The sequence below is a fragment of the Lontra canadensis genome, unplaced genomic scaffold (genome assembly GCF_010015895.1).
Source record: "Lontra canadensis isolate GAN:19392208 unplaced genomic scaffold, GSC_riverotter_1.0 scaffold27, whole genome shotgun sequence".
Taxonomy (NCBI): domain Eukaryota; kingdom Metazoa; phylum Chordata; class Mammalia; order Carnivora; family Mustelidae; genus Lontra; species Lontra canadensis.
Window position 1 is genome coordinate 3,688,343 of NW_022631021.1, and position 25,452 is coordinate 3,713,794.

At 42.4% G+C, this 25,452-nt stretch overlaps 1 protein-coding gene across 4 annotated transcripts in view; it reads right to left on the reverse strand.

The window, feature by feature from the left end:
- Window positions 1-155: 155 nt before the first annotated feature.
- KCNQ5 (potassium voltage-gated channel subfamily Q member 5) overlaps window positions 156-25,452 on the reverse strand; it is a 523,469-nt gene continuing 498,172 nt past the window's right edge. For all 4 annotated transcript variants that reach the window (XM_032864363.1, XM_032864365.1, XM_032864364.1 and 1 more), the window contains 3 exons: window positions 8,015-8,146; window positions 6,060-6,186; window positions 156-4,576 (listed from right to left, as the gene is read on the reverse strand). In XM_032864363.1, coding sequence (XP_032720254.1) covers window positions 3,614-4,576; window positions 6,060-6,186; window positions 8,015-8,146 — 1,222 coding nt within the window. In that variant the 3' untranslated portion in view covers window positions 156-3,613. The remainder of the gene's footprint in view (window positions 4,577-6,059; window positions 6,187-8,014; window positions 8,147-25,452) is intronic.

Consider the following 25,452-nt stretch of genomic DNA (forward strand, 5'->3'; position numbering starts at 1 on the left):
ATCTCCACCTCCCCAAATTTCCAAGGATTTCTTCACTGACCTGCAGGAAGATAACTTTGTATTTCAGCCCCAAATCTGTACACAGCCAGTTTGATTGACTGGGAGCAGTCTGCTCAGAACCAACCAGTTACTTCCAGATAAAAACAGTCACACTGTTTGTAGACATCTTTTTAATGTTTTACTTTAAAACAAATGAGCCCAGTAAAAGAGAGCAAAGGAGATTACATTTCAATGATAGCTTGAGATGGGTATGAAATTCCTGATTGATTTGTTCTCAGGAACAGACAACTGTATTGTCATACTTGACTTTTAGAACTGCTCACTTAAAATGCACGTAATTATATTAAGTTTCTCTTGCAAAAACACAACCATGTCATTTAAGGCAAAAAATATCAGCTTCTGGGGAGATAAGTTAATATTTCTGACATTTTCTCAGTCGGGTTGGATGAAGTGATCCATTAATTTTAGTTGCTCAGGTTTCATCCTTTCTTGTGGTTTTGCTTTGCCAATGGGCATGAGAATTAGTCGCTGTGCCTGATTTCCTCCTCTCTATTAGACTTGTTCCACCTGCAAATTGTGAACTTTCAGAATCACTGAGTCAATGGGAGGTGAGAAAGGCACCTTTGAACAGGAGATAAAGACTTAAAAACTCAATAAAGTGTCTCTTACTTAAAACAAAACTGGCAACCCACAGATAATTAATTTAATTGAACAATATGCAAACATTTAGACCAGACACAGCAATATTTTTAGTCAACCTCATATAAGGGGATGTTTGCTAGTAAGCATTAGCTTGATCAGCCCTACATATTGAAGGCAGACAAACTTGAACTGAGAAAGCACGTGGCTGCTCAGTGCTCAGCTAAATTGTGCTTCAAGACACCATTTGGCCTTGACCAATGGGACTTCACTAAGTGTAAATGGGAGACCCCTCTCAACTCTGTAGAGAGTAACACAACAGACAAAACCCTGCAGTTTTCATACAGTACAACTATCTCTGAACATCCAAGAGTTTTTGTGCTAGAGTAAGAGATAGACACAAAATAGTCATGGCTTCAATGTATAAAAGTTTTTCACATCATGGTTTATCACATTTTGCTATGATTAAGACCTCAGTGATGCATTTGGGGTTTGTTTCTGAATCTTCAGTCTTCCGCAATGCTGGATGAACTATACTGTGTCGGAGGCCTAAGGAGGGGTCCCCAATACATTCAGAATTCCTGCTGCCAGTGGGGTTCGATCCAGGACAGGGAATATCCAGGAATCAGTGCTACCTGAAAGTTGCTGCCTCCCTCCTCTTCCTCAACTGATAATTGGAGAGAGCCTGCCAAGTGCGTGGCAGGTGTCTGGCTTTAAGCCAGTGGAATGATGTGTGTGTTTGTGTGTGCGCATGTGCGTGTGTGTGTGGTGTACAACCTCCTTGGGAGGGTGTATCACAAGTTCAGGTTGAGTGGAAACAGAGTAGGTGAAAAATTGCATTTCATAATTTACTAAAATTCTGTGCTTCAAAAACGAAAGTCATTGCTTTAAAAGCTTGATAAAATTTTTTTTTGACTGGAGTGTAAAATTTAGACCCTAACTTCTGCGTGTCCCCAGCAGCCAAGAAGACGCTGAATGATACACTCCAGGGATGTGTGCTAGAATCCAGGTGGGTTGAGAAGAGGAGGCGTTTAAAATTTCAGTGTTTATCAAAAGGGACAAGGATTTTAAAGGTTGAGAAGCCTATCTGAGGAAGAGCGGAGAAGTGGTTTACTTGGGGATGGAAGCTGGGTAAAGCCTGGCGAAGTTCAGGAGCAAAACAGTGGCAGGGAACTGAGAAGTTAATGGAGAAGAAAGGTAGGAGAAAGGTTGGGGATTGGAGACCACCAGTTGGGGGAGACAGTTGGGGAGGATGGGTGGATTTCAGGGCCTCCTTCTGCCTTTGGACAGCCAGTTGCTATCCCTGCTTTGTCTTCCTGGCCGCTGAAGGGTTTTTTTGGAAGAGCACTATGTCCCAAGGAAAAAACCTCTTCCTTCCCTAAGTCCTTCTGTGACTGGACTGGAACTGAACTGAAGGGCTCTCTGGCTCCCCCTTGCCTTTTGAATGCCATGACCTTGGCTGAAGTTCTGAGAACACTAGACAGGTTTCCAACAAGCAGTGGGCGGGGCTTGCTTTCTGGTGAGTGCCTCTCTGGTTTTGCTTCCCTTGGGTCCTTGCTGCTGTGCTATATGATGTAAGTGTTTCTGATCTGCAGACCCTATTGGGGGGTACCTGGCTTCTAACTGTGAATGTGCACACCAGGAAACAGAACCTCTAATTTGAGGTTTGGGGCAACATTCTTGGGGGAGCATAGAAAACGTTCGCTACAGTATAAAAAAGTAAAGGAAGTTTAGTTACAGCCTTCCATATGCAAAACGTACTAGGTTAATAGCAAAAAACATTCAGGGCATAGTAAAAAATAAACACGTTGCAAAATTCTCCGTTTATATATAAGAATAAGGGATGTTTAGGTAGTCGAATTCCCTAGCAATATTCATTTTCTAAAAAGATCAAGTTCTTCTATTTTGGTTTGATTTTCCTCCCTCGTATTGCCCTCTGAGGGCAAAGCTATTTTCGTTAACTTCACCTACTTCCTGGTGTTGTGTCTGGATTCTTTTCAAGCCGTGCTCATCTCAGTCTTACCCAAATGTCTAATTCCCGGGGATCCTGCCTGTATTACCAGTTTAGTGGGAATGGTTTCTCACACTTCCCCCTTCCCTGTGGCAGTCCTGGCAAGCTGGGGTTGGGGGGTGGGGGGACGCCATTGCAGAGAGATCAGCCCCAGAGCCCTGGTCCTTCTACTCATCAATATTGTACTCGCGTGTGTAGAAGTAGACCGCGTATTAAGTTGATTCAGCCATTGTGGACTATGTTCCTGTGAAGTCACATGTGTCAGATAGTCTGTTTGCCCCACTGGCCCTGAATTTCATTATTTGCACGCGTTCTAATTGAAGAACATTCTCGTCATAAAGGACAACATGGAAAAGATGTGCAAAATTGCTTGCCACAGCGTTGAATCACCAAAAGCACACAGATTGACATTCAAATTACATCAATAATAAAATGACTGAATAGGAATGGGTTGGCAGATATCTTGAAAGAAGCAGCCATTTCTATGATTCCCAAGTTCTGCTTTACTCGATACCTTGTTAGCAGCGGTTGATGGTAGCCATTGTGTTTACATATACATTATGGCCTAATTTTGAAAACGTATTTTGTATTTAATCACAAAGCAGAAATGCCTGAAATTTGAAGTTGTTTACTCCCGTAATTTCAAAACACAAGAGTCAAATCTTCTAAGTGACCTAATCTTGACATTTTCACACACCCCATAGCGTTAGCAGTGTTTGGTTTCTCAGGATTTTAAACGCAAGGTACGTTACTAAATGAGTGGGTTAATGTTGATGTACCTTGGAATTTCAGCCATCCCTAAACATGCATTTTCATGCAATTAAAAGATAACGGGCTTATAAACTGCCTTTCATGTTCTTCCTGATTCTTGCAATTTCAACTTTTTAGAAGGGCTTTCAAAATAGTTCATGCAACGATATGTATGGCTAAAGGAACTGCTTTGCTAGAAGGAAAACGGAGAACTTATTTCAGTTTGACATGAGGCAAGCTGAGGGCTTCCGTGCTTTCTCCTGCCTTACAAATGCTCTGAGATGATCGCGATCTTCCAGTCCTTAGAGAGTCCGACGCGAAAGCGGTTTCCCTGGCCGGCTGCGGCATGGCATCGAACGTGTCTGTCTCAGTCTCTTCGGGACCCACCTCTTCATCAGTTATAAACAATTTGGATTCCCTCCATTTGGGGTAAAAATCTTGGCTGCCTCTGGAGCCACTTGAATCACTCCCAGAAAGCTGTATATTCAGTTCCTCTGTCGACCTGATCAGGTTTTGCACCGACAGAGATTTGCCCAAGTCCTTGGGCACCGCAGGGCGGACAGATAACAGAGTCTCTCCCCCCATGTCAAAGCTTTTCCTTAGAGAACGGTCCTTGGTCAGATTTGACTGTGCAACCTGAACATTTTCCTTGGAGGCAACAAGGCAGGTGGTGACGTCGGAAATGCTTTCCTGTAAGCCTGCGGGGTTCGGGTGCAGGGTCTCCGGCCTGGGCAGATGCTTGATGGCTGGGAGAGGAGGTGGGATCTGTAAAGTTGTTGGGGCTGCTGGCTTAGGGGCCACGCTTATTTGGTTTGCAAGGTTGCTGGCGGCCGCCGCTGCGCAGCCGTCACTTTGACTCATTGGCACCTGTGTTGCTTGGCTGTGCATAGTAGGGCTAAGCGCGTAGAAAGTCTGAGCGCTGAACTCATTTGGCGTCAGGATGAACTGCAGGCCTCGAGAGATGTTGGCGCTCGCCGATCTGGATAAGCAGCCGCTGTTCTGCGCGGAACTGGACAGGTCTTTGCTATCCACGGGGCTCTGATAGTCAGATGTCTGTTCACATTCAAAAGGTGGGATCTGGAATGAGGCCAAAGTGAGGGCGGAGGCAGAGCCTTTTCGGAGGACCTGTTGATATATATCGAGCAGGCAGTCCAGCTTGGACTCGATGGACTGTACCTAAGGGTGGGGGAAATGGTCACATTTGAGTTATAACCTGTTGGAAGAGTGGGCTTCGTTTCTAGAGCCACTGCAGCATGTAGGTCTAGCGGTGTATTTGGGGGGTGGGTGGGCAAGGGATAATTAGAGGGAGAGGTGAGCTTCAGCCTCTGCATAATCTCCCCTCAATACCCCTCCCCCTTAACTTAAAATGGACAATTGATGTTCTCAAAAAACCATATAAGTGCTTTACAAAAGCAGCCGCAAGACCCCCGGCCCAATCAAGTTGCCTTTGCCAACCCTCCTCCAAGAAATGATTCTGAGACTCTATGGCAGTCTAGCGAGGAACTCCTCTGATGAAATCAAGACCTTAAATATCAATGTAGGTGATTCTGAATTTAAAAATAAAGGTAGAAAATGCTTAACAATTAATAATTAATTAACAAAGGTATAAAATGCTTCAGATTAATACTTGAGATATTTTTGATTGGATTGGGGGAGCAATTTGATTTCTGGACAACTGCCTTTTTTTTTTAAATTAAGTTTTTAATTTTAATTCCAGTGTAGTTAACAGAAGTGTTATATTAGTTTCAGGTGTACAATAGAGTGACTCTGCAATTTCATAAGGTACTCGGTCCTCATATAATAAGTATATTCTTTAATCCCCTTCACCTATTTAAATCCCCACCCCCTACCTCCCCTCTGGTAACCATCCGGGTGTTCTCTATAGTTAGTTAAGACTCTGTTTCTTGGTTTGGACAATTATCTTTGTATGAGAAGATACAGCTTCAGGGCTAATAACTGAGGTTTTGTTTTGTTTTTTTTACAAAAGAGTGAAAAAGAGAGACAGTGACAGTCACCAAAACACATACGAAAAATAGATCTGTTATTTTACTGTGGAAAGTCTATAGTTGCTTCTAGTTCACATATTCATTGATGAGATGAAATTGTTCATTCCTTACTTGGAAATCCAAGTGTTTTAGAGAACACTGTCTATGTATAAAAAATGTAGTTGCATTCACTCTTTCTTGATTTTCTTCTTTTAAAATATATTAATAATCACTGGGGCACCTGGGTGACTCAGTCGGTTAAGCATCTACCTTCAGCTCAGGTCAAGATCCCAGGGTCCCAGGATTGAGCCTTACATTGGGCTCCCTGCTCAGCAGGGAGTCTGCTTCTCCCTCGGTCCCTCTCTGTATCAAATAAATAAATAAAATCCTAAAAAATTTTTAATCACTAAAATACATCAAATGACCTAATTTTTTAAAAATATTTTTATTTATTTGACAGACAGAGATCACAAGTAGGCAGAGAGAGAGGAGGAAGCAGGTTCCCCGCTGAGCAGAGAGCCTGATGAGGAGCTCGATCCCAGGACCTTGGGATCGTGACCTGAGCTGAAGGCAGAGGCATTAACCCACTGAGCCACCCAGGCACCCCAAATAACCTAATTTTTGATTAAAAAAAAATTTGGATGGAAAAGTTAGCCACTCCAGTTGGATCATACCTGCTTCTCCACCTTGACCACCCGGCCGAGCATACTGAGGTCATCGGGGGTCTCGTGTTCTGCTGTTATTTTCTCCCGGCTCTTCTTATCTGATGTGATTTGCCCTTTTCCAAGAATTTGGTCAACACTATCAGAGAAAGAGGAGATCAGATTATAAATGTTGAAGACGGAGATTGCCCTGGGCCAGAACGAAGTATTTTGAAAAGAAAAATTAAAGACAATTATCTTTAATTTATGTAAGATAACATGAAAATGAGCTTGTTCCAGATGATGTGCTTATTTTCTCAACATGAGAATTACACATGAGATTAATTTTCTCATTATTCTGGTCCGTGATGAAGTCGCTTATGGGCAATCTTCTGGAGGTGAAATTGTCCTGAACTACAAAGTAGTTTGTCTGTTTGCATCTCCGACCAGGCATTTCCCGAATTTAACTGCTGAAAATATGACAAAGTCGTAATTATGATTATTTCATGTTAATAGAACAGATGCTTCAGTGAACATTTACTGCACATCTGATATGCGGGAGCTAAGCCCATAGAAAGTGATCGTCTCCACCTTTTGGAATTCTAGTTGGAGAATGCGCTGGAAACTTAAGATTAGTTCTACAGAAAGGAAACTTAAGATTAGTTCTACAACTTCTGTAGCAGTTCAATTTTATAAAAACCCTTGTTTTATAATAGTTCTATTAAAGAACTTGGAAGACCATGACCACGTGGGCCGAGACTGTAACACCACCACAGAATGAATTAAAACCTTTTCCAAGGAGACTTGATCCACTGAAATGGGAATTACTTTCTTTTGTGTGTGTGTTGGAGCTGAATTATCAGGACAGACTCAGCATTCCAGTTTACAGGCAGTGCCACCTCCTGCCGTGAATCTCATCTGTTATGCTGCAAACTCCACAAGGACTAAGTCATTATTTTATTAATCTCTGAACGTCCATAGTGCCTGGCACACATTAAGGGCTCAATAATTGTCTGCTGGATAAATGAATGAACGGATGAACAAATTGTGATTTCTAGAATTGATCACCAGGTGGTTTACTAAGGGCCCAGTATATGCCTCCCGCTGAGCTAAGTGTGCTATGGGCATATAAACAAATGTTTAAGACCCTCTCCTTGTGTTTTCAGAACTCTTCAAACACCAACACTGGTAATTTGTGCCTGAGAATGAAGCAAGACTCTTAAAAAACTGAGATGACTGGACATTCTGGCTTCAAGAGAACATAATCAAACGTGGTTGGAGTAAGACACCAAACTCTTAATCACTGAGTAAGATGCTCACCAGAGAGACAGTGTGTATCTGACACAGTGCAGGACCCTAAGAAAGGCAAAGGCCCAGTCTTAGTCACGAGCAGGGGAATAGACTTGCACCCAGGAAACAACACAAGAGCCAACCACTTGTTTTTGAGTCCAATTCTTGGGCAAGATTGAATACCAAGATCATGAGTGTCTCTATGCTCCGTGGCAGCTCTCAATGGCTGTAGGAGGTCAGAGAAGGGAAAGGTCTGTTTCTAGAGGCCAGATAGTTGGGTAAAATTTGATGAGGAAGAAGGACGGCTTCTTCTGGAAGGATGGTTGGGATTCCGAGAATAACAAAACAACAATAGCAGCAATCATTCAAACGGCATCAGCGACAACCATTAACAGTTACTGGGCACTCGGTTAGTGTGTAGGAACTCATTCAATCTTCATGACAACCTTATGAGGCAATCACATTAGCCCTATTTTTACAGATGAGAATACTGAGATATTGCAGGCTGCAGATGGAGGCTTTTCATGTCTGATTAATATCTTTAAATAAAAAATCTACATTAAAAGCAAAAGTCCAGTTATCCATGAAAAATGAATTAGAACTCTAAGCTTCAGAGAGTTTTCTTTACTACAGAGAAGTTACCCTCAGACGGTTTTTATGCCCATTCCTTCCCAACAAATCACATTTCTATTGCTTACCGTGTTTGGAGACTTTTAATTCTACATAACATGTCTAGATGACCAGCAGAATATTGTTCAATGACATCTTTTACATCATAGGGGCGTAATGTTTCCTTAAACTTCCGTTTTGCAACATGAAATTTCATAATCCTGTAAAAGCAACATGTTCCATGTTAATCTCCATAACTCTGCTAAAAGAAGTTACCCAAATGGCTTGCTAGTAAATATGCGAACTCTGGGGGAAAAAAAGTCAAGCATCACATTATTTTAGGTTCCTCCAGAAATGCAACATAAAAGCCCAAGATTATAGTGGGCAATTTAAGAATATCTCATGGGAGGCACACACTGAGAGTCGAAAAACACACAAAAGAGACTTAATGCTAAGTGTTATACTTTTTGCTGTTCACTGAAACCCTGAGTTAAAATCAAAGTCAAAATGCAATTCTGCCTTCTCTATGTGACCCTCAGAAGCTTAAGAAATAACACCTAGACTGCATCCCTTAAGAAATATAAAAATTGTTAAAATGGTCTTTTATGTAACTATGCAATTTCAGATGTAGATATGTCTGCAAAACTTATTCTCTCTAGAGAAATGCATTCATATAGAAATTTATGAAAATTCTGTTTCATAAATTACTTTTGCAGAATACTGCTCATTTAGGTAGCCAAGTTCCTTTTGTTTGAAATGTAACACACTCATCCACTAGGCTTGGATATCTAAGGTTTCAGAACCAGAGATCTCTTTTATTACATTACTTCGCCGACAAAGACCTCATGCTTTTTTCTTTTTTTTAAAGATTTTATTTGAGAGAAAGAGAGAATACGTGAGTGCTCATGAGTGTTAGAATAAGCATGGGGGAGGGGCCAAGAGAGGGAGAAGCAGACTCTCTGCTGAGCACGAGCTCTGTTCTAGGACCCTGAGATCATGACCTGAGCCAAAGGCAGATGCTTAACCCACTGAGCCAACCAGGCGCCCTGGACCTCATGTTTTAAAACAATATTTCTTTAAAAAATTAAAAAAAAAGATTTTTATTTATTTATTTGACAGAGAGAGACAGTGAGAGAAGGAACACAAACGGGGAGTAGGAGAGGGAGAGCAGGCTTCCCACTGAGGAGGGAGCCTGACTCAGGTCTCCATGCCAGGAACCTGGGATCACGACCCCAGACAAAGGCAGATGCCTAGGTGCCCCTAAAACAATATTTCATCAATAAATCCCATGATGCCATAAATAGCTAAGTTGCCAAGGATAAACAGTTACTGCAATAACTTGGTATTATTTCTGAAGAAAGCAAAGAAGCATAACATTTTAATGAGTCTATGCAGCCTTAGTGCAGGTAAATGTTAAGCCTGCCAGTGTTTTTTCAACTTTTAAATGGCTCGTAGACTCCCGTTATCACACTCATGGATCCCAGGCTGGGAATCAGTCAATTAGGCTCTGCAAATCCCAATTTGGTGTCCCTTGGTGGAAAGTGGGAAGATTAGGTCTAAATGTAAAATTTAAACAGAAAATACTCACTACATATCCTAACTGATAGCTGATTGCAAGGACCCCAACTTGTCTTATTGGTTAAGAAGCCCCAAACTCTATCTTGTAATTATATTATTAACTTCAAATTAATTGTATCTTAATTATTTTGGAATCATTTATCCATAACATTCTTACACCCTCTCTCCACCATATTTTCCCCATCAATCTCTTCTTTGTCCAGGATAAACTTTTTTGGTCTCTTTCATTGTTTGTTTTTGTTTACAGAAACATTTAAGCATTATTCAGAGGAAAGTAGAGGAACTCTGTTTTATTTTAACCTCTTAGTATTTAGCTTTAGTTCCTAATTTGTTTATCAAATTTGTTTGGGGCTCAGTCTCCTCTATTAAAAAAATTGTGAAAACTAATGAAATACCTACCCTGTGAAATTTCTGGCCCTGAGTAATTATTTGTTACCTATCTGTTTCCCCACACTAAATTGTCAGGTACATGAAAGCAGGACTGGGCCTCTTTTATTCAATAGGCGGGGGTGGGGGGGTTGTTTAAGAAATGTTAGCTCTTATTACTACTGCTGCTTCTACCCTGAGTGTTATGATCACCATTCTTCAACACTGTGTACTCAGAGGTGAGCACAGTTCCCTCTACACTGTGGAAAGAAACATTTGTTGAATAAGAGAAGGAAGGAAAGAGAAAAAGAAAAGATCTGCTCATCTAGGTAATAATAAGAATAAAATCAGAAGAAAGTCTAATCTAACAGCCCAGACCCTCTTTATTTATCTTCAGAGTAGCTAATGTTGTCTGGGTGGGCGGGGGATGGGGTGGGGTGGGGGGAAGGAAAAAAAATCATCTTTATACATCCCTTAGGTGGTTTTTAATTATTGTTGTTTGTGTTTTCAATAAGATTACCACTTGTTGTGTAAGTACTTTTTTTTTTTAAAGATTTTATTTACTTATTAGAGAGAGAGTGAGCAAGAGAGACAGCACAAGCAGGGGGAGGGGCAGAGGGAGAAGCAGGCGCCCCATGAGCACGGAGCCCAGTGCAGCCAGATCCCAGGACTCTGGGACCATGACCCTAGCCGAAGGCAGACACTTAACCGACTGAGCTGCCTAAGGGCCCATTAGGTGAAGTACTTTAGATGTCTTATATTCAACAGCCTTTAAGACAGTCTTATTTCCCTTTCATATTTGAGGAAACTGAGATTCAAAGAACCTATGTGACTTGCCCCCTCACTAGCAACCAGTACGAGGCAAAGCCAGAATCTCACCCAGATATGTCTGGTTCTCACTCTCACATCACCTCCGGCTTTCCTGTGGCATCAATTCTTGAGATGCTGAAAAGATTGGCTGGGATCTTGGCAATTTTTTTTCCTGGGCTATGGTAAATGACAGCCTACATGCAGAGGGACGAGCTTTGGCATGAGTTAGTGTGTTCCCATAGGCTGTAGCTTAGGTATTAGTGGTCTGTGGTGTGGCTGCCCGGGGGGGCCCACACACCTCCAAAGTGAATGATCTGTTTTGTCTGCAGGAGGCCCTGCCCGTGTTTCTTGTAGGGAGTTGTGTGACTGCTCTATGGTAATTTGTCTCAAGAGTTGCATGTTTTTCTCTTTTCCTTTCACAAATACTTTAACAAAAGAACAATTTGAAGGCATCCAGTAGACACAATTATACTCTGGCCCATACTCAGTCATATTTTAAGCAGACCACGATAATTTCATTTTATTTGCATAATTTACCATTTGTGAACTAGCCAAATTAAAGGAAAATCCATTTTTAAATAATTTTGATCAATATTTATAATTTTGATTTGTATTGCTTGCCAATTTCCATGGTACAAATACTCCTACCATACTTCATATTTCAAGCTATCAATGTGACATCACTGAACAAGAAGTTGGGAAGAGATGTGCAATATTATATCATTACATAGTATTTATGCCATGCAGATACAATAGATGTATATAACTCAAGAATACAGAGAGTAATATGTAGTAAAGTGATTAGGAAGTAGTGAGTGTTGAATGTATATTGCCTTTGTTTTTAATATAACTTATTTAATTGTGAGTTTATATACTTTAAAGTTTAATAATGGCTGTACTTAACAAGCAGCAAAATTCCCAAAAATGTAACATTCAGCTCCTGAGAGTACAAGCTGGCTCCAGCCCAATCCTGCATATACTCCTCTTTTTTCAAATAACTGAAATGGTATTATTAATCCAATTTTTGTTTTTTTATTTATTTCTTTTAAAAAATATTTTATTTATGTATTTGACACAGAGAGAGAGACAGCGAGAGAGGGAACACAAACAGTGGGAGTAGGAGAAGGAGAAGCAGGCTTCCCTCAGAGGGAGCCTGAGGTGGGGCTCGATCCCAGGACCCTGGGATTATGACCTGAGCCAAAGGCAGATGCTTAACAGATTGAGCCACCAAGGCGCCCCTATTAATCCAATTTTTAATTCCTTACATGGAAGTAGGAAAGTCTATAAGGAAAGCACCAGAGGGGAAGCAGTATCTCCAAGGAGTGATACGATGTGTAAGAATCCATGGTAAGCCTATTAAGAACTCTAAAATTGACTCAGCTTCGCATAGCTGTCATCACGTGGGCATACCCAAACACCACAGAAGACCATCAGTTTCCCATCTAGGACTGCTGGTTGCTTAGCATTTATCAGGACATTACCGAGTGTAAACAAACCATTTTACCTGTTAAGGATTAAGTTTTCTAAGATGGACAACAAATATATTTTCTTAAAAAAAATTATTTTATTTCATTTTAGTTTTTTTGAGCACTCTCTACACTCAGCATTGGGGTTTGCACCCACAGCCCCAAGATCAAGAGTCGCAGGCTCCACTGACTGAGCCAGCCAGGTGCCAACGGACAACAAACAGATTTTCTTAACTGTCTTTGTTGTAGGTTGAAAATGAAAACGCTGAAGAGGCCTGAGGTGAGATACGAAAATTCTAAGTTGGGAAATATGTTTTATAAATGTGGAGGGAATGTTTAATAACAAAAGTCTTTTGGAAACCAGTAATTTATATAAAGGAGAATGACAGTCACTTTGCCTTTGCCAAGGACAGACCAACCATGTACCAATAGCTCTCAAAGCTGTTCCCTTCTTTCTATTTGCAATACTATATAGCCTTAGAAATAATAAATCTTTCAAAGTGAAAGTGAGACCACATTGCCCCCCTTCCTAAGATCCTTCATTGGTTCTCCACAGCCCCTCAAGTAAACATCAAATTCCTTAGCATATCGTGTAAGGCTGTTTACGGACTGGCTGCCGTCTACCTCTCTCACCCCCCCCCCCCCCCCGCCCCGCCTCTGTGTTTGGAACGTGAGGTTCCAGCAACAGTAACAAAAATATTTGCAGGTCCACAAAACACCATTCAATAAATCGTAGGCTTCAATTATTTGCACACGCTCTTTCCTCTTCCCGAAATCCTACGATATCTTTAAGACTCAGCTCTAAAGTCACTTCTTTTATGGAAATTTCTGTGATTCTTCCAAAGTAGTTAGTCACTTGCACATCAACCTCTATTTTAGTACTTAGCACACACCCTGTAATTATTTGCTTATATACCCGCCTCCTTCACCAGACTCTATGTCCTTGAATGCAGGCCTATGTGCTCTCCCCTCAATAAGCCAACACTTGGTGCAGGGCTTAACGAACATGAGAGGTTTGTCTAGCAGCACTACGAGGAGACTGGGTGGGCAACCTGAGGGAAGAGGGTAATGGATGGGGACCCCCCACCTTCTCTCTCCGGAGGCTCATCTCTATTCATTCTTCTGCATGCAGCCTGCACTCCAGGCCTCCTGGATTTTTTGGTCACCAAAGTGCTAATTTCTCAGGATTCTGTCTTTGTACTCGACCTGAAATGCTAGCGGTTCTGTATTCAGCCCGAACATCTTTCCTTCCCCTTCACAGGGGTAGATGGTCTTGCTTTGTACCCTCAAGTGCACGGCCATGGAGGTAAATCTGAGGCACTGTACCTCACCCACTGGCTTATCAACGTCAGGGGCTATGGTTTTTACCCTAGCACTGAGCATAATCTCAGACGAGTATTAGAGGGTCCATAAGCGCTTGCTGGAGAATCGAATGGGGATTAGTCACTCTCCAGTTGTTCTAAGTTGTTTATGTTGTTTTGTGGCAAAGCAGATGCTTGTCAAGGTCTCCTTAAAAGAGTGCCTTAGAATAGGTTGGAGTTCTTCCGGCATATTTCAGGGAGCATAAATCCAGAGCTATTTGAAGTATAGACAAGGGGCAGAAAGTTTTTTCTGTAAAGGGCCAGATAGTAAATATTTTATGCTTTATGGGTTGTCTAGTTTTTTTTTTTCCTTTCTTTTTTTAGTTTTATTTATTTATTTTGACAGAGAGAGATCACAAGTAGGCAGAGAGGCAGGCAGAGAGAGGTGGGGAAGCAGGCTCCCCGCTGAGCAGAGAGCCCGATGTGGGGCCTGATCCCAGGACCCTGAGACCATGACCCGAGCTGAAGGCAGAGGCTTTAACCCATTGAACCACCCAGGCGCCCCGGGTTGTCTGGTTTCTGTTGAAACCATTCAACTTTGCATTGTGGCATGAGAGCAACCACAGACAATACATAAACAAGTAAGTGTAGATGTGTTCTAATAAAACTTTATTTACAAAAACAAGCATTGGGTTGGATTTTGGTTATAGTTTGCTGTTACACTGTCTAGATAAGAGTGATGAGGAAATGCCTTCGGGCCAGGAATAAACAAAAGCTCATGATCTGGCTTGGGGAAAAGAAACAGAAGACTTTGGTGGCCTTCTACATACTTATAAATATGTTTAATATGTTCTATATCTTGCCTGGTAGCAAGACGTGTTTAAGCAAGTAATTCTAGAGTAAAATTCGGACCTTTAAAAAACATTTAACAATTAGGGCACCTAGAATGAGGCAACAGAATGGCTCTGTTAAGCATTCAACTCTTTGGTTTTGGTTCAGGTCATGATCTCAGGGTCTTGAGATCAAGTCCCATGTCATGGGCTCTGCGCTCAGCAGGGAATCTGCTTGAAATTCTCTTCCTCTCCCTCTGCCCCTCCCCTACTCTCTTTCTAAAATAAATAAATATATGAAAAAAAGACTTAACAAAAAAGGAAACATTCAACAATTAAGATGATAATGCCAAGTAGTACTTCATAGTATCACCCTATGAGAGGGATAGTACTGTCATCTTCATGTTTGTAGGTAAGGAAACTGAGGCATAGAGAGGTTAAATACCTCGCCTGCGGTTGCATAGCTAGTAGATGTGCAATTGGGATTTGAACCAGTTTGGCTCTAGTGTTGAGCTCGTTATCACAATATAGTACTATTGCCTTAATACTAAGATCTTATATATATATATTTAAGACTTTATTTATTCGAGAGAGAGAGAGAGAGAGAGCATGAATGTGAGTTGGGGGAGGGGTAGAGGAAGGGGGAAGCAGACTCCATCCTGGGCAGGGAGCTCCTAGGCCCAGCTCCATCCCAGGACCCTGAGATCATGACCTGAGCGGAAGGCAGACGCTCAACTGACACTGAGCCACCCAGGCGTCCAGATCTTGTATTTTAACACAAAATAACAAGAACGAAAAAGATACTTTGCTATAATACAAGCTCTTCTCACTCACAGGTGTCTGGCACACACATTCTCAATAAAGCTGCCAAGCGAATGGCCTGTTCTTACTGGTGTGGCTGGAGGGTCCTTGGGAGGACCAGACGAAGGCTGGGGGGTTAAGTTCTGCTCTCAGTGGCGTCTTTTTTTCATGAGCATCAACTGCACCCCCAGAACTAGTACAGCGGGAGCAAACACTCCTAAAGCTTGTTTCTGATGCAGTGGGGGGAAGCAGGAGGCTGGCGGGCTAGGTCTACGAGAAGGAAACGTCTCGCACGAAGCTGACATGCGACGCAGTACCACTAGAGGGGGTTAAAGATTCGTCACAAACCTGATCAACCGTCCCCCTCCGGCTGAAACCGAAGGCAGTCTGCTCACACACTTTTCCGAGCACGAAGAAATAACTACAGCGAAGTTAAACTCTGGGTAGAATATATCTATATATACACACAAACACATGTGCACTTATAAGGAAATGTAGGTGCATTTGTTGTGCTGCCATGAGTTATAAAATCTTGCAGAAGTCTTGTTCCAGCCGACTAAATCAGGGTAAAGACACTGCTTATGAATATGCAGAGATAGGAACCAGCAGAAGAGGAGCGGCAGCGACTGCGGCCGCCACCGAACAGATGGACGAGCCCGGCCCGCAGCCAAAGCGCGGGCCGGGGAAGAGGGCTCAGACTGTGAACTGCAGAGGCAGCCTCACGGGCTGGAAGACGGACAGCAGCACTTCCCGAGCTCGGCGGCTCCCGGGCACTGCACAAAATGCCGATGCCTCGGTCCCCCCACTCCGTTTTCACTGATCCGGGGTGTGGGCCCCGAGATTCTGTAGAACTCTTCGGGTCATTCCACGGTGTAGCCCAGGTCAAGAGCTTCCGAAACGGAGGTGGGAGCGCCTACCGTGCGGTCGGGCTGGGCTCTGGGCGAGGCGCTGGGGGGCGGGTGTGTGTGTGTGTTACTGACTCTGTTGCAAAGGGACTGGCAGAGGTGAATGAGCCTCCAGGGATTATTTGTCTCCAGATCCTTCCTCTCTCCAGTCCTTGTGGGGCCAGGAGCTCCGACAGAATCCAAGAGCCTCATTTGTCCCGAGCCAGGAGCCCCTTGGATGAGCTCCATGCGGTCGCATCCCTAAGCGATGCCCCAGGCGTGTCTGACGCGTGGGACTCAAGAATTCACTCCTGGATTCTTTCGCTCACCTAGCAGACATTTCTTGAGTGCCCACTCCATGCCAGGCTCTGTGCCGGATGTCAGGAATACGGCCATGCAGAAATAAACCCTGTTGCTTGAGCCCTTCCTGTCTGGGAGGGCAGACGGTGTGTGAGTGGAAGGGGTGGGAAGCTCAGGCCAGTGGGAGGGGTGAAGAGAAGTGTTTAACCCAGACTGGTGTAAGTGACAGGAGACAACATCTGGACAGGACAGTCCTTTACTCTCTGCGCCCTCACATCTGGGGATTGTATCACCAAATTTGTTCAGGCTGCAGAAATGGTCCCTTATGTTCCCACATCCCGTTTTTGGTGTGGATGTGTGTTTCTCCTTCTGGCCCCTCTTCTTACCTTATGCTGATCAGTTGGATTGATCTACTCTACTGACATGCTTTCCATAACCCCTCCTTCCCAGGATGGATAATCCTACCCCCTGACTTCTGACTGCAAGAAACACAGCATCTGGGACACCTGGCTGGCTCAGTCCGTTCAGTGGCTGCCTTTGGCTCAGGTCATGATCCCAGGGTCCTGGGATCAAGTCCCGAATTGGGCTCCTTACTCAGTGGGAAGCCTGCTTCTGCTCTCTATTTCTCTGACAAATAAATACATAAAATCTTAAAAACAAAACAAAACAAAACAAAACAAAACAAAACATCCTCTCTCTTCCTCTCCCTCTGCCCCTCCTGCCCGTTCTCTCTCTTAAAAAAAAAAAAGAAAAAAAGAGAAAGAAACTCAGCATCTATTTGCCTTAAAAGCAGATAAAAGGGTGCTAAGGCTCATTCTTGAAGTGATCCAGGCCTTCGGATTACCAAAACTTCCCCAAGGCAGCCCTCTTTTGCCTTTCAGAGATGGGTCTGGGGATGGGTGGTGCTGATTACTGAGCAAACTTGTTGGACGACGAGGACTGTGGAACTTGATATTTGGGGTCACCATTAAAGACATGTGTGTTACTTGTTTGGATGATTTATTAATGTTACTTCTCTGTTAACACATAAACAGGACTCAGTAATGCAGATTTGCATATATATATAATATATATATTTAGACTCTGAAAATCCTTCAAAGCTAGTTATAGAACTATATCTCCAAGACTCCTTTACCTTTCTTTCATGTTACATTGGGCTACTAGCCAGTGACTAAGGAGACACAGGAGCTCCTGGATGCACTGACCAATCTCATTTTCTGGCTTCCAGTCCTTGCTGGGGATGTGTAAATTAGCACCCCTCATATGCAGTCCATTAGATGCCTTATTGTATAAGTTCCCACCTGGCTGACGTAGGGAACAGGACCCATTCTCTGGCCACAACTGCTGGCACATGGATATCGTTCTTCTAATACTCGTTATTATTGAGTTTTATATTCAGGATTTGGTAGGCTCTCCTATACCATTTTTTTTTTTTAAAGGGGATAAGAATAGTAGAACCTAAGCAAGAACTTGAGATTCGAGCAAGTCTACAAACAGTTAACTCTTCTCTTAGGATTTTTTTTTTTTTTAAGATTTTTTAATTTATTCATTTGACAGAGAGAGAGAGATCACAAGCAGGCAGGGGGCAGGCAGAGAGAGAGGAGGAAGCAGGCCCTCCGCGGAGCAGAGAGCCCGATGCAGGGCTCGATCCCAGGACCCTGGGATCATGACCTGAGCCAAAGGCAGAGGCTTTAACCTACTGAGCCACCCAGGCGCCCCTTCTCTTAGGATTTTGTGAGCATTGATCCAGTAACTAAATTTGGGAATTTTGTTTCCCTAGGAGTATAAAATTCTGCATACATTTTAAAGTATGAATAAGTAAATAAATAAAGTGCCCATACCCATTGATTGCTCTTGAATATTTTTAGTCATAACAATGAATAGGAGTTTCAGTTTAAATTATAACCAAATAAAAGGTTAGAAATTAGATGCTGCAGAGTAAGTGTGTCTTCCGTGAAAACACTAGTTTAATGCAGCCTCAGAGCAAAATGTGGCCACGAGCAATTATCTCCAAAACAGAAACAAGCAAAAAAGAATATTCCAGGGACTATATTAGCTGATTTTAAAAATATGTGTTAAATGATCCATAAAATGTTCTTGCAGCAGCGTCCCTTACTGTAACATGCCATAGACTTGGCTGTCAAGAATGTCTTAACAGTGACTTGCAAACAAAGACTCATCACCTCTGCTAAAATAGCAGAGACGCTATCAGCAAAATTAAGAACGGGTGGTGATTAAACAGCTTGTAGGTTTAACAAAAACCCACAACGGCAAACATGTGCCTCTGCTTCTCTATTTGTGGAGTATTCTTGTCTGAAGTATGGAGCGAGATTTGAGAAGGATTCAGAGATGAGAATGCATTTTAGGGGACAGTCCAGGCAATGGTCCTGCACGTGCCCTTCAGAATAGGAAGAACACAAGGGCGAGGAAACTGGAAAACCTTGTTGCTCAACCCAGGGTTACAGCAAGGCCTGATTTGCATACCCGCCTGAGCAACTCTGACAAGCCATCATGGCTCTTCTCTTTGCTGATCAAATCTGAGCCATTTCAGCAGAGTTGATGAGCCTTTGCTAGTTGCAAAGAAATGCTTGACGTTTTATCTATGTTCTTATTAGAGTGAAAGATTCTGATAGATAATTTAGAAAAATGTTCTGTTTACCATCTGGCTTGAAACCCTTTTGCCTCTACTGAATTTTTCTCCAGAGTCACTGATGACCTCCCGGTTTGTCAATGCTAAAGGACCTTCTCACACTTTCTCTTCTTGACCTCTTTAGCCGAACTGAACACAGTGGAGCCTGCCCCCGGCTCAGAGGGCTGTCCGCTGGCCCCTCCTCCGAGCGCCCCTCCTGTTTTCCCAGACAGTCTGGCAGCTGTGTTAGTCTCCACCAAAGCCTTCTTCCTTTGGCAGCTCCCTCCAGGTTTGTGAGCCTTAAATCCTGTGGTGACCTTCTGTCTTCACTCCCACACCCTCCTTGAGGTGACACTTCTGCAAAGCATTTATGTCTGTGCCCATGACTACCAAGTTAGTCCCCATTCCAGATTTTTCTCCTGGGCTTCTGAAGCCCAGCCTCACCTGTGTGCTGGGCCCCACGGTGACCCTGCAAGCTCACCAGTCACAACAATGCACCCTCTTCCCTCAAGCCAGCCTCTGCGTGACCCGCTCCCTCCAGATGTCCCCTCCTGATTCCTCCTGCTCTTTCACTCTGTCTTCTCTAACCTGCAAATACCCAAATCCTGTCATTTTCTCATGTCTGAAGGGCTCTGAACTCTGTCCTTCAGGACTCTTCATCGCCATGGGCTGGCCCCCCCGTGCAGAGCCAGGTATGGTAACAACAATGGTCCCCTCTTTCCAATCTATTCCTTGCAGTGAGTCATAGTCCTAAGTATTAGAATAAATCACCAGTCCGACAAACTTACTTCCGTGCTTAGCCTCCACGCCCTCCGGCTTGTTCTAATGGCGCCTGCTCCTCCCTTGAGTCTAACGTCTCCTCCCCATGTTCTCTGCCCCACCAGGACTGATACCGTCTTCAGATCTGGTTCTCAGCAACTGCGGCTCCCTCTGCCGGAACTCACACCCCTTTTAGTAATCTGGCTGGTACCTACAAAGCCACCAGATCCCTTCTAGGATGCCCCCTCTTCTAGAAAGCCTTCCTATATGCCATCTCCCACATAAGTGCTGACTTTCTATCTGCCCAAATAGCCCAGACTTCTATTATTATAGTGATCTGTCGCTTGGCATCATAATTGACTTTTCTTCTGGCAGGCCCTTCAAGGTTCTAAGCAGGGATCCATCTTTCTTGTTAACATATATTCTGGTGTCTGGTGCAGAGTAGAAGCGCTCTCTCCCTCCCTCTCTCTCTCTCTATATATACATATACATGTATATATGTATATATATGTAAAACATATATATATGTTTTAGAGTCCATGAACGGATCCTTTGGGGGAGTTTATAGCCAAGCCTCTGTGTGGGTGGGGTTGGGGTGGGAAAGGAGAGGTAGCTTCTCCCCTTCACAGTCCTTTTCTTGGGAGGGTTCCTGGGAAGGCAGCAAGCTACCTGGAACATTGCCTTGTGGTTGGGTGGAAAAATTGCTTTTCCCGCCCTGAGTGGTGCTGCTCTGAGTGATTCCTCAGCACAGGTGGTGAGGACATAACTTCGAGAGGTGACAGCAAGTGCTTTCTGGAGAAGGGGGTGCAGGCAGGCAACGCCACAAACTTTTGGAAGTTGGGAGTACCCCTGAGAAGAGAGAAAGAAGCGCTCCTCTCCTGTGACATATCGGTGGAGTTCAGAAAGGAGAGGGTGTGGCCTGAGCAGGGGTAGGCAGCGCACTGGGAAGGCAATATGGAGCCCAGAAACATGAAGGTTGTAATAGCCAGCTTACGTAGTGCTTACCCTGTGCCCAGCACTGTTCGAAGTGCTCTGCAAATGTTAATTCAATCAATCTCCCCCTCAGCCCTACAAGGTCAATCCTATTACCCTCCTCACTTCACCAATAAGGAAACGAGGCACTGAGAGGTGACATGGGTTGCTCAAGGTTGCACAGAGGCTATCATTTCTTGGATCATTCCTCAGAGCAACTCTCAGGAGGGTGGGGGCTGGGGGTAGAATGAGCTCATGATGCCAGGGGAAAGTCGGCTGCAGCTTCAACTTAAGAATTCTTTATTTATTCCTTTGATTTTCTAGAAGGCTGGTTTGGCCTGGCAAATAAAATGTTGTGTACAAGTGAAACTCAGCAGGCATGGTGATTACTGCTTTGGTATATTAAGAGAAGTTAAGAACATGATGCAATCAACTTCTCGGTCATTTCTGCTCAGAATAATGAGTAATCTCCATTGGGCTCTTTTGGTTATCTTTACAAGAATAGGCTGTATGGTGTTCTGATTCCTTTCTTTCTTTTTTTTTTTCTTAAAGATTTAAAGATTTATTTATTTGAGAGAGAGAGAGAGAGCGAGAGAGCAAGCGAGCACAAGTAGGCAGAGTGGCAGGCAGATGGAGAGGGAGAAGCAGGGTCTCCACTGAGCAGGGAGCCCAATGTAGGGCTCGATCCCAGGACCCTGACATCATGACCTGAGCTGAAGGCAGATGCTTAACTGACTGAGCCACCCAGGTGCCCCTGTTCTGATTCATTTCTTGACAATTGACAGAAATAGTTGCATAAAACAAGCTGTTAAGAGAACAGTTGTTGTTGAGGATCTTGTTAGTAATTCTGTTAAAAATGCAGGGAAGAGGCAGGCTAGTTTTGCATCATTTTAGTGGACAGAGCTCATTCTGCAATTGCGTAATAAATCCTTCACATAGCACTTCCTTGATGCCTTGGTATGCCTATCTCAGAATTTATCTAGCCAGTTCAGTACAGGAAAACAAATACAAACATTTCTTTTTATTTTTTAAAAATTATTATTCTGAGAGTTTAAATAACAATAAGAAAGAACAAGTGTTGGTGAAGATGTGGACAAAAAGGAATTCTCGTGCACTGTTGGTGGGAAGGTAAATTGGTGCAGTCACTGTGAAAGACAGTATGGATGTTTCTCAAAAAATTAAAAATAGAAATACTATATGATCCAGTAATTTTACCGGGTATTTACCCAAAGAAAACAAAACACTAATTTGAAGAGGTACATGCACCGCTATGTTTATTGCAGCACTATTCACAACAGCCAAAATATGGAAGCAACCTGTGTGTCCATCGTAGACAAATGGATAAAGAAGATATGGTGTATATATATAAAATGGAATACTATGCAGACATAAAAGGATGCTATCTTGCTATTTGTGACAATATTAATGAATCTAGAGGGTATAGTGTTAAGTGAAATAAGTCAGACTGAGAAAGGAAAACACCATATCATTTCACTCATATATGGAGTCTAAAAAACAAAACAAATGAATAAACAAGCAAACAAACAAAAAGCAGAATCAGATCTATAAATACAGAGCACACATTGATGGCTGCCAGAGGGAAGTGGAGTGGGATGCTGGGCTGAAAGTGTGAAGAGGGAATGCGAAGTACAGGCTTCCAGTTATGGAATGAATAAATCTCATGAATAAAATGCACAGCATGGGGAGTATAGTCAATGAGATGTAATAGCATTGTATGGTGACATACAGCAGCTACAGTTGGGGTGGACCTAGCATAATATACAGAGAAGTTGAATCACTATACAGTACACCTAAAAATAGTGTAGCATTGTGTGTCAACTATACTCAAATAAAAATAATATGAAAATTAGTACTCTGAAACTTTTTTACAAATATAGAGTTGTATTGGATATAATTTTAAGCAATTATTATTATTTATTATGTATTATTTATTTATATTAATTATTTTGAATTAATGAGCTTATATTAATTCTTGTGGGAAATATTATGCAAGATTCTCACTTATGTAGTGTTTATAAATATAAGCTTGAAAGGTAACAGTCAACCTCTTTAGATATTCCCAGATATTCAGATGTTTTATATTGTGAGGGAACATATATAAGGTAATTGATGGGTTTATTTTTAATCTGAAAATTTTGATATTGTGTCTGAGAAAGTATTTTTTTTTTTTTAAGATTTTACTTATTTATTTGAGAGAGAGTGAGAGAGAGCCCTAGAGGTGTGGAAGGGCAGAGGGAGAAGCAGGCTCTCCGCTGAGCAGCGAACCTGATGTGGGGCTCTATCCCAGGACCCTGGGATCATGACCTGGGCCAGAGGCAGACGCTTAATCAACGGAGCCACCCAGGTGCCCCTAGAAAGTATTTGCTGAACATTGATAGGAAAACTGTATCTTGCCGCGTGTTATCTGAATTGTTATTTCATATGTTAAAGCCCTAGCTCCCAGTACTCAGAATGTGACTGTATTTTGAGACAGGGCTTTAAAAGAAGTGATTAAGTTGAAATAAGACCCTTAGGGAAGGGCCTGCTCCAACCTGAGTGGTGTCATTATAAGAAGAGGAGATGTGGATGCAGATCTGTGGGCTCACAGAGGAAAGATGACGTGAGGACACAGAGAGAAGGTGGCTATCTGCAAGCCAAAGAGAGAGGCCTCAGAAGAAACAACCCTGCTGACACCTTGATCTTGGGCTTCCAGCCTCCCGAACCGTGAGAAAGGAAATTTCTGTCGTTGAAACCACCCACACTGTGGTATTTTGTTGCAGTGGCCCTAGCAAATGAATACACCATGATATAATGAAAAGTGAGTGCATAGAATATTCAAGAGTTTATCAATTTGCTTGTCAATCTGTTTACTTCTCTGCTAATGTCATCGTTCTCTTTATTATTTATAAAGGTTTTATTTATGTATTTGAGAAAGCATTCCAGCAAGAGGGGGAGGGGAGGGGCAGAAGGAGAAGCAGACTCTGGGCTCCATCCCAGGACCCTGAGATCATGCCCTGAGCAGAAAGCAGACACTTAAACTCACGGAGCCACCCAAGCTCCCCTCATCTTTCTATTTAGAGACTGATTTCTATGAGTGAATGAAATGAAAATTAACATTGTTTGTATTAAATCATTAACAAAATATAGAACATTTGTGAAAAATAAGTACAATCTTCACTCCCAGTAATGAATTTAAAACACATTTCCAGCAACTTTGTGCCCTCCCACTAAATAATATTTTGAGAATAATCTGTGATAATCCTGGAGGAATTATACAAAACTAAGTATTCTTCTGATTTTTAAGACATATTTTGGAAATGTCTAAGAATAGCCATTGTTCGCTACTATAAAAACTGATGTCAGTCACTGAAAAAAAAGTCTCCGAGTGCATTTGGATAACATAATCCAGACAAGTTCAGACAGTGGCCTTAGTCATCTCAAAGAATCTTTACTGCCCAAAATAACTAGAAATTAGAAAATGACAGATGCTTAGTAAATATTAATAACCAAAGCAAGAGCTCCTGTTTTGCTCCTGGGGGATGTAGTGGTTTTGTTTTCCGTGTTGTCATCCTTGCAGTGCAATACATATTTTCTGTTATACATCTTCATGTTAATTTGGCTCTTAGGAAAAACCATTATTATTGTAAGAGCTACTGGAGGACAAAAGGCATATTCAACTATTCATCTTAAATAATCAAACCACCAAAAAATAACAAGAAAAATGCCAAAACAAAGTTGCTCTTTTAGAGGTGAATAATGGATGGTTCATGCTTGCAAGCAGTAACACAGACAAACACAATAGCATTTTAGATGAGCTGCAAGAAATGGGTAGGTTCTGGCCAAAGACATTCCTGTCAACAGCTATGCAGCTTTTTTCATTTAATTGGGCTGAAGAAAAGGACACTTCTGCATACGATTTAGGGATTTACAACAGCAAACTCCTTTTCAGAACTGCCAATTGTACTGGTGGGTCTTTTAATCATGTATTTTTAGAAATTAAGTAGTATCAGGAGTTGAAGATTTCCAATGAAGTTATTAACTACTGAGCGTAGCTATTGTGTTTTTAGAGAATCCATGAATTTTAAGGGGAACTCAGAATCAGGATACGGGGGAGAAAAACATCCCCCTTGAGCATCACACAGGGGCAAGCAGAAAGCTCCAGTTCACAAAAAGGAGATGCATGTAAATAATAAAGTCCCGTTAAAAATAAGAACCAAGAAAGGATTCTGAAAAGCAAGGGAATTCTGAAAGGACTTTACAAAAATCAGGCAAGTTTCAAGAGGATGGCAGGAAAGTAAATCTCAAGCAGCCGCTGAAGTGCTTAGCTAGCAGAATAAACCTATTTCGTTTTCTTTCTTGCAGCTCGCAATTCTTTTTATAGGTTGTGAGGCAAAAGCAGAAAGCTTCAGAAGGTCTTGGGAAATGAACAAATTGGGTTAAGTATGACTTTTAGGAAACCTAATCTGTTCCCATTAGATAAGATTTTACTGTACTGTTGCAAGTCAGACTAATCTGTGGATGAATTGCCCCATCTTCACTATAGGGTCTTTGAGGGATGGAATGAATGAATGTGAAGAATTTCAAGGTGACTTCTTGACCAGCAATGCCCAAGAGAACTTTCTGCAGTGATACAAATACACTGTGTCTTTGGAGCCCAGTATAGCAGCCACTTGTGGCTCTTGAGAACTTGAAATGCAGGTAGTGCCACTGATGAACTGAATTTTTAAAAAAGATTTTATTTATTTATTTGAGAAAGAAAGTGAGTGAAAGAGAGCACGAGAGGGTAGAAGGTCAGAGGGAGAAGCAGACTCGCTGCAGAGCTGGGAGCCTG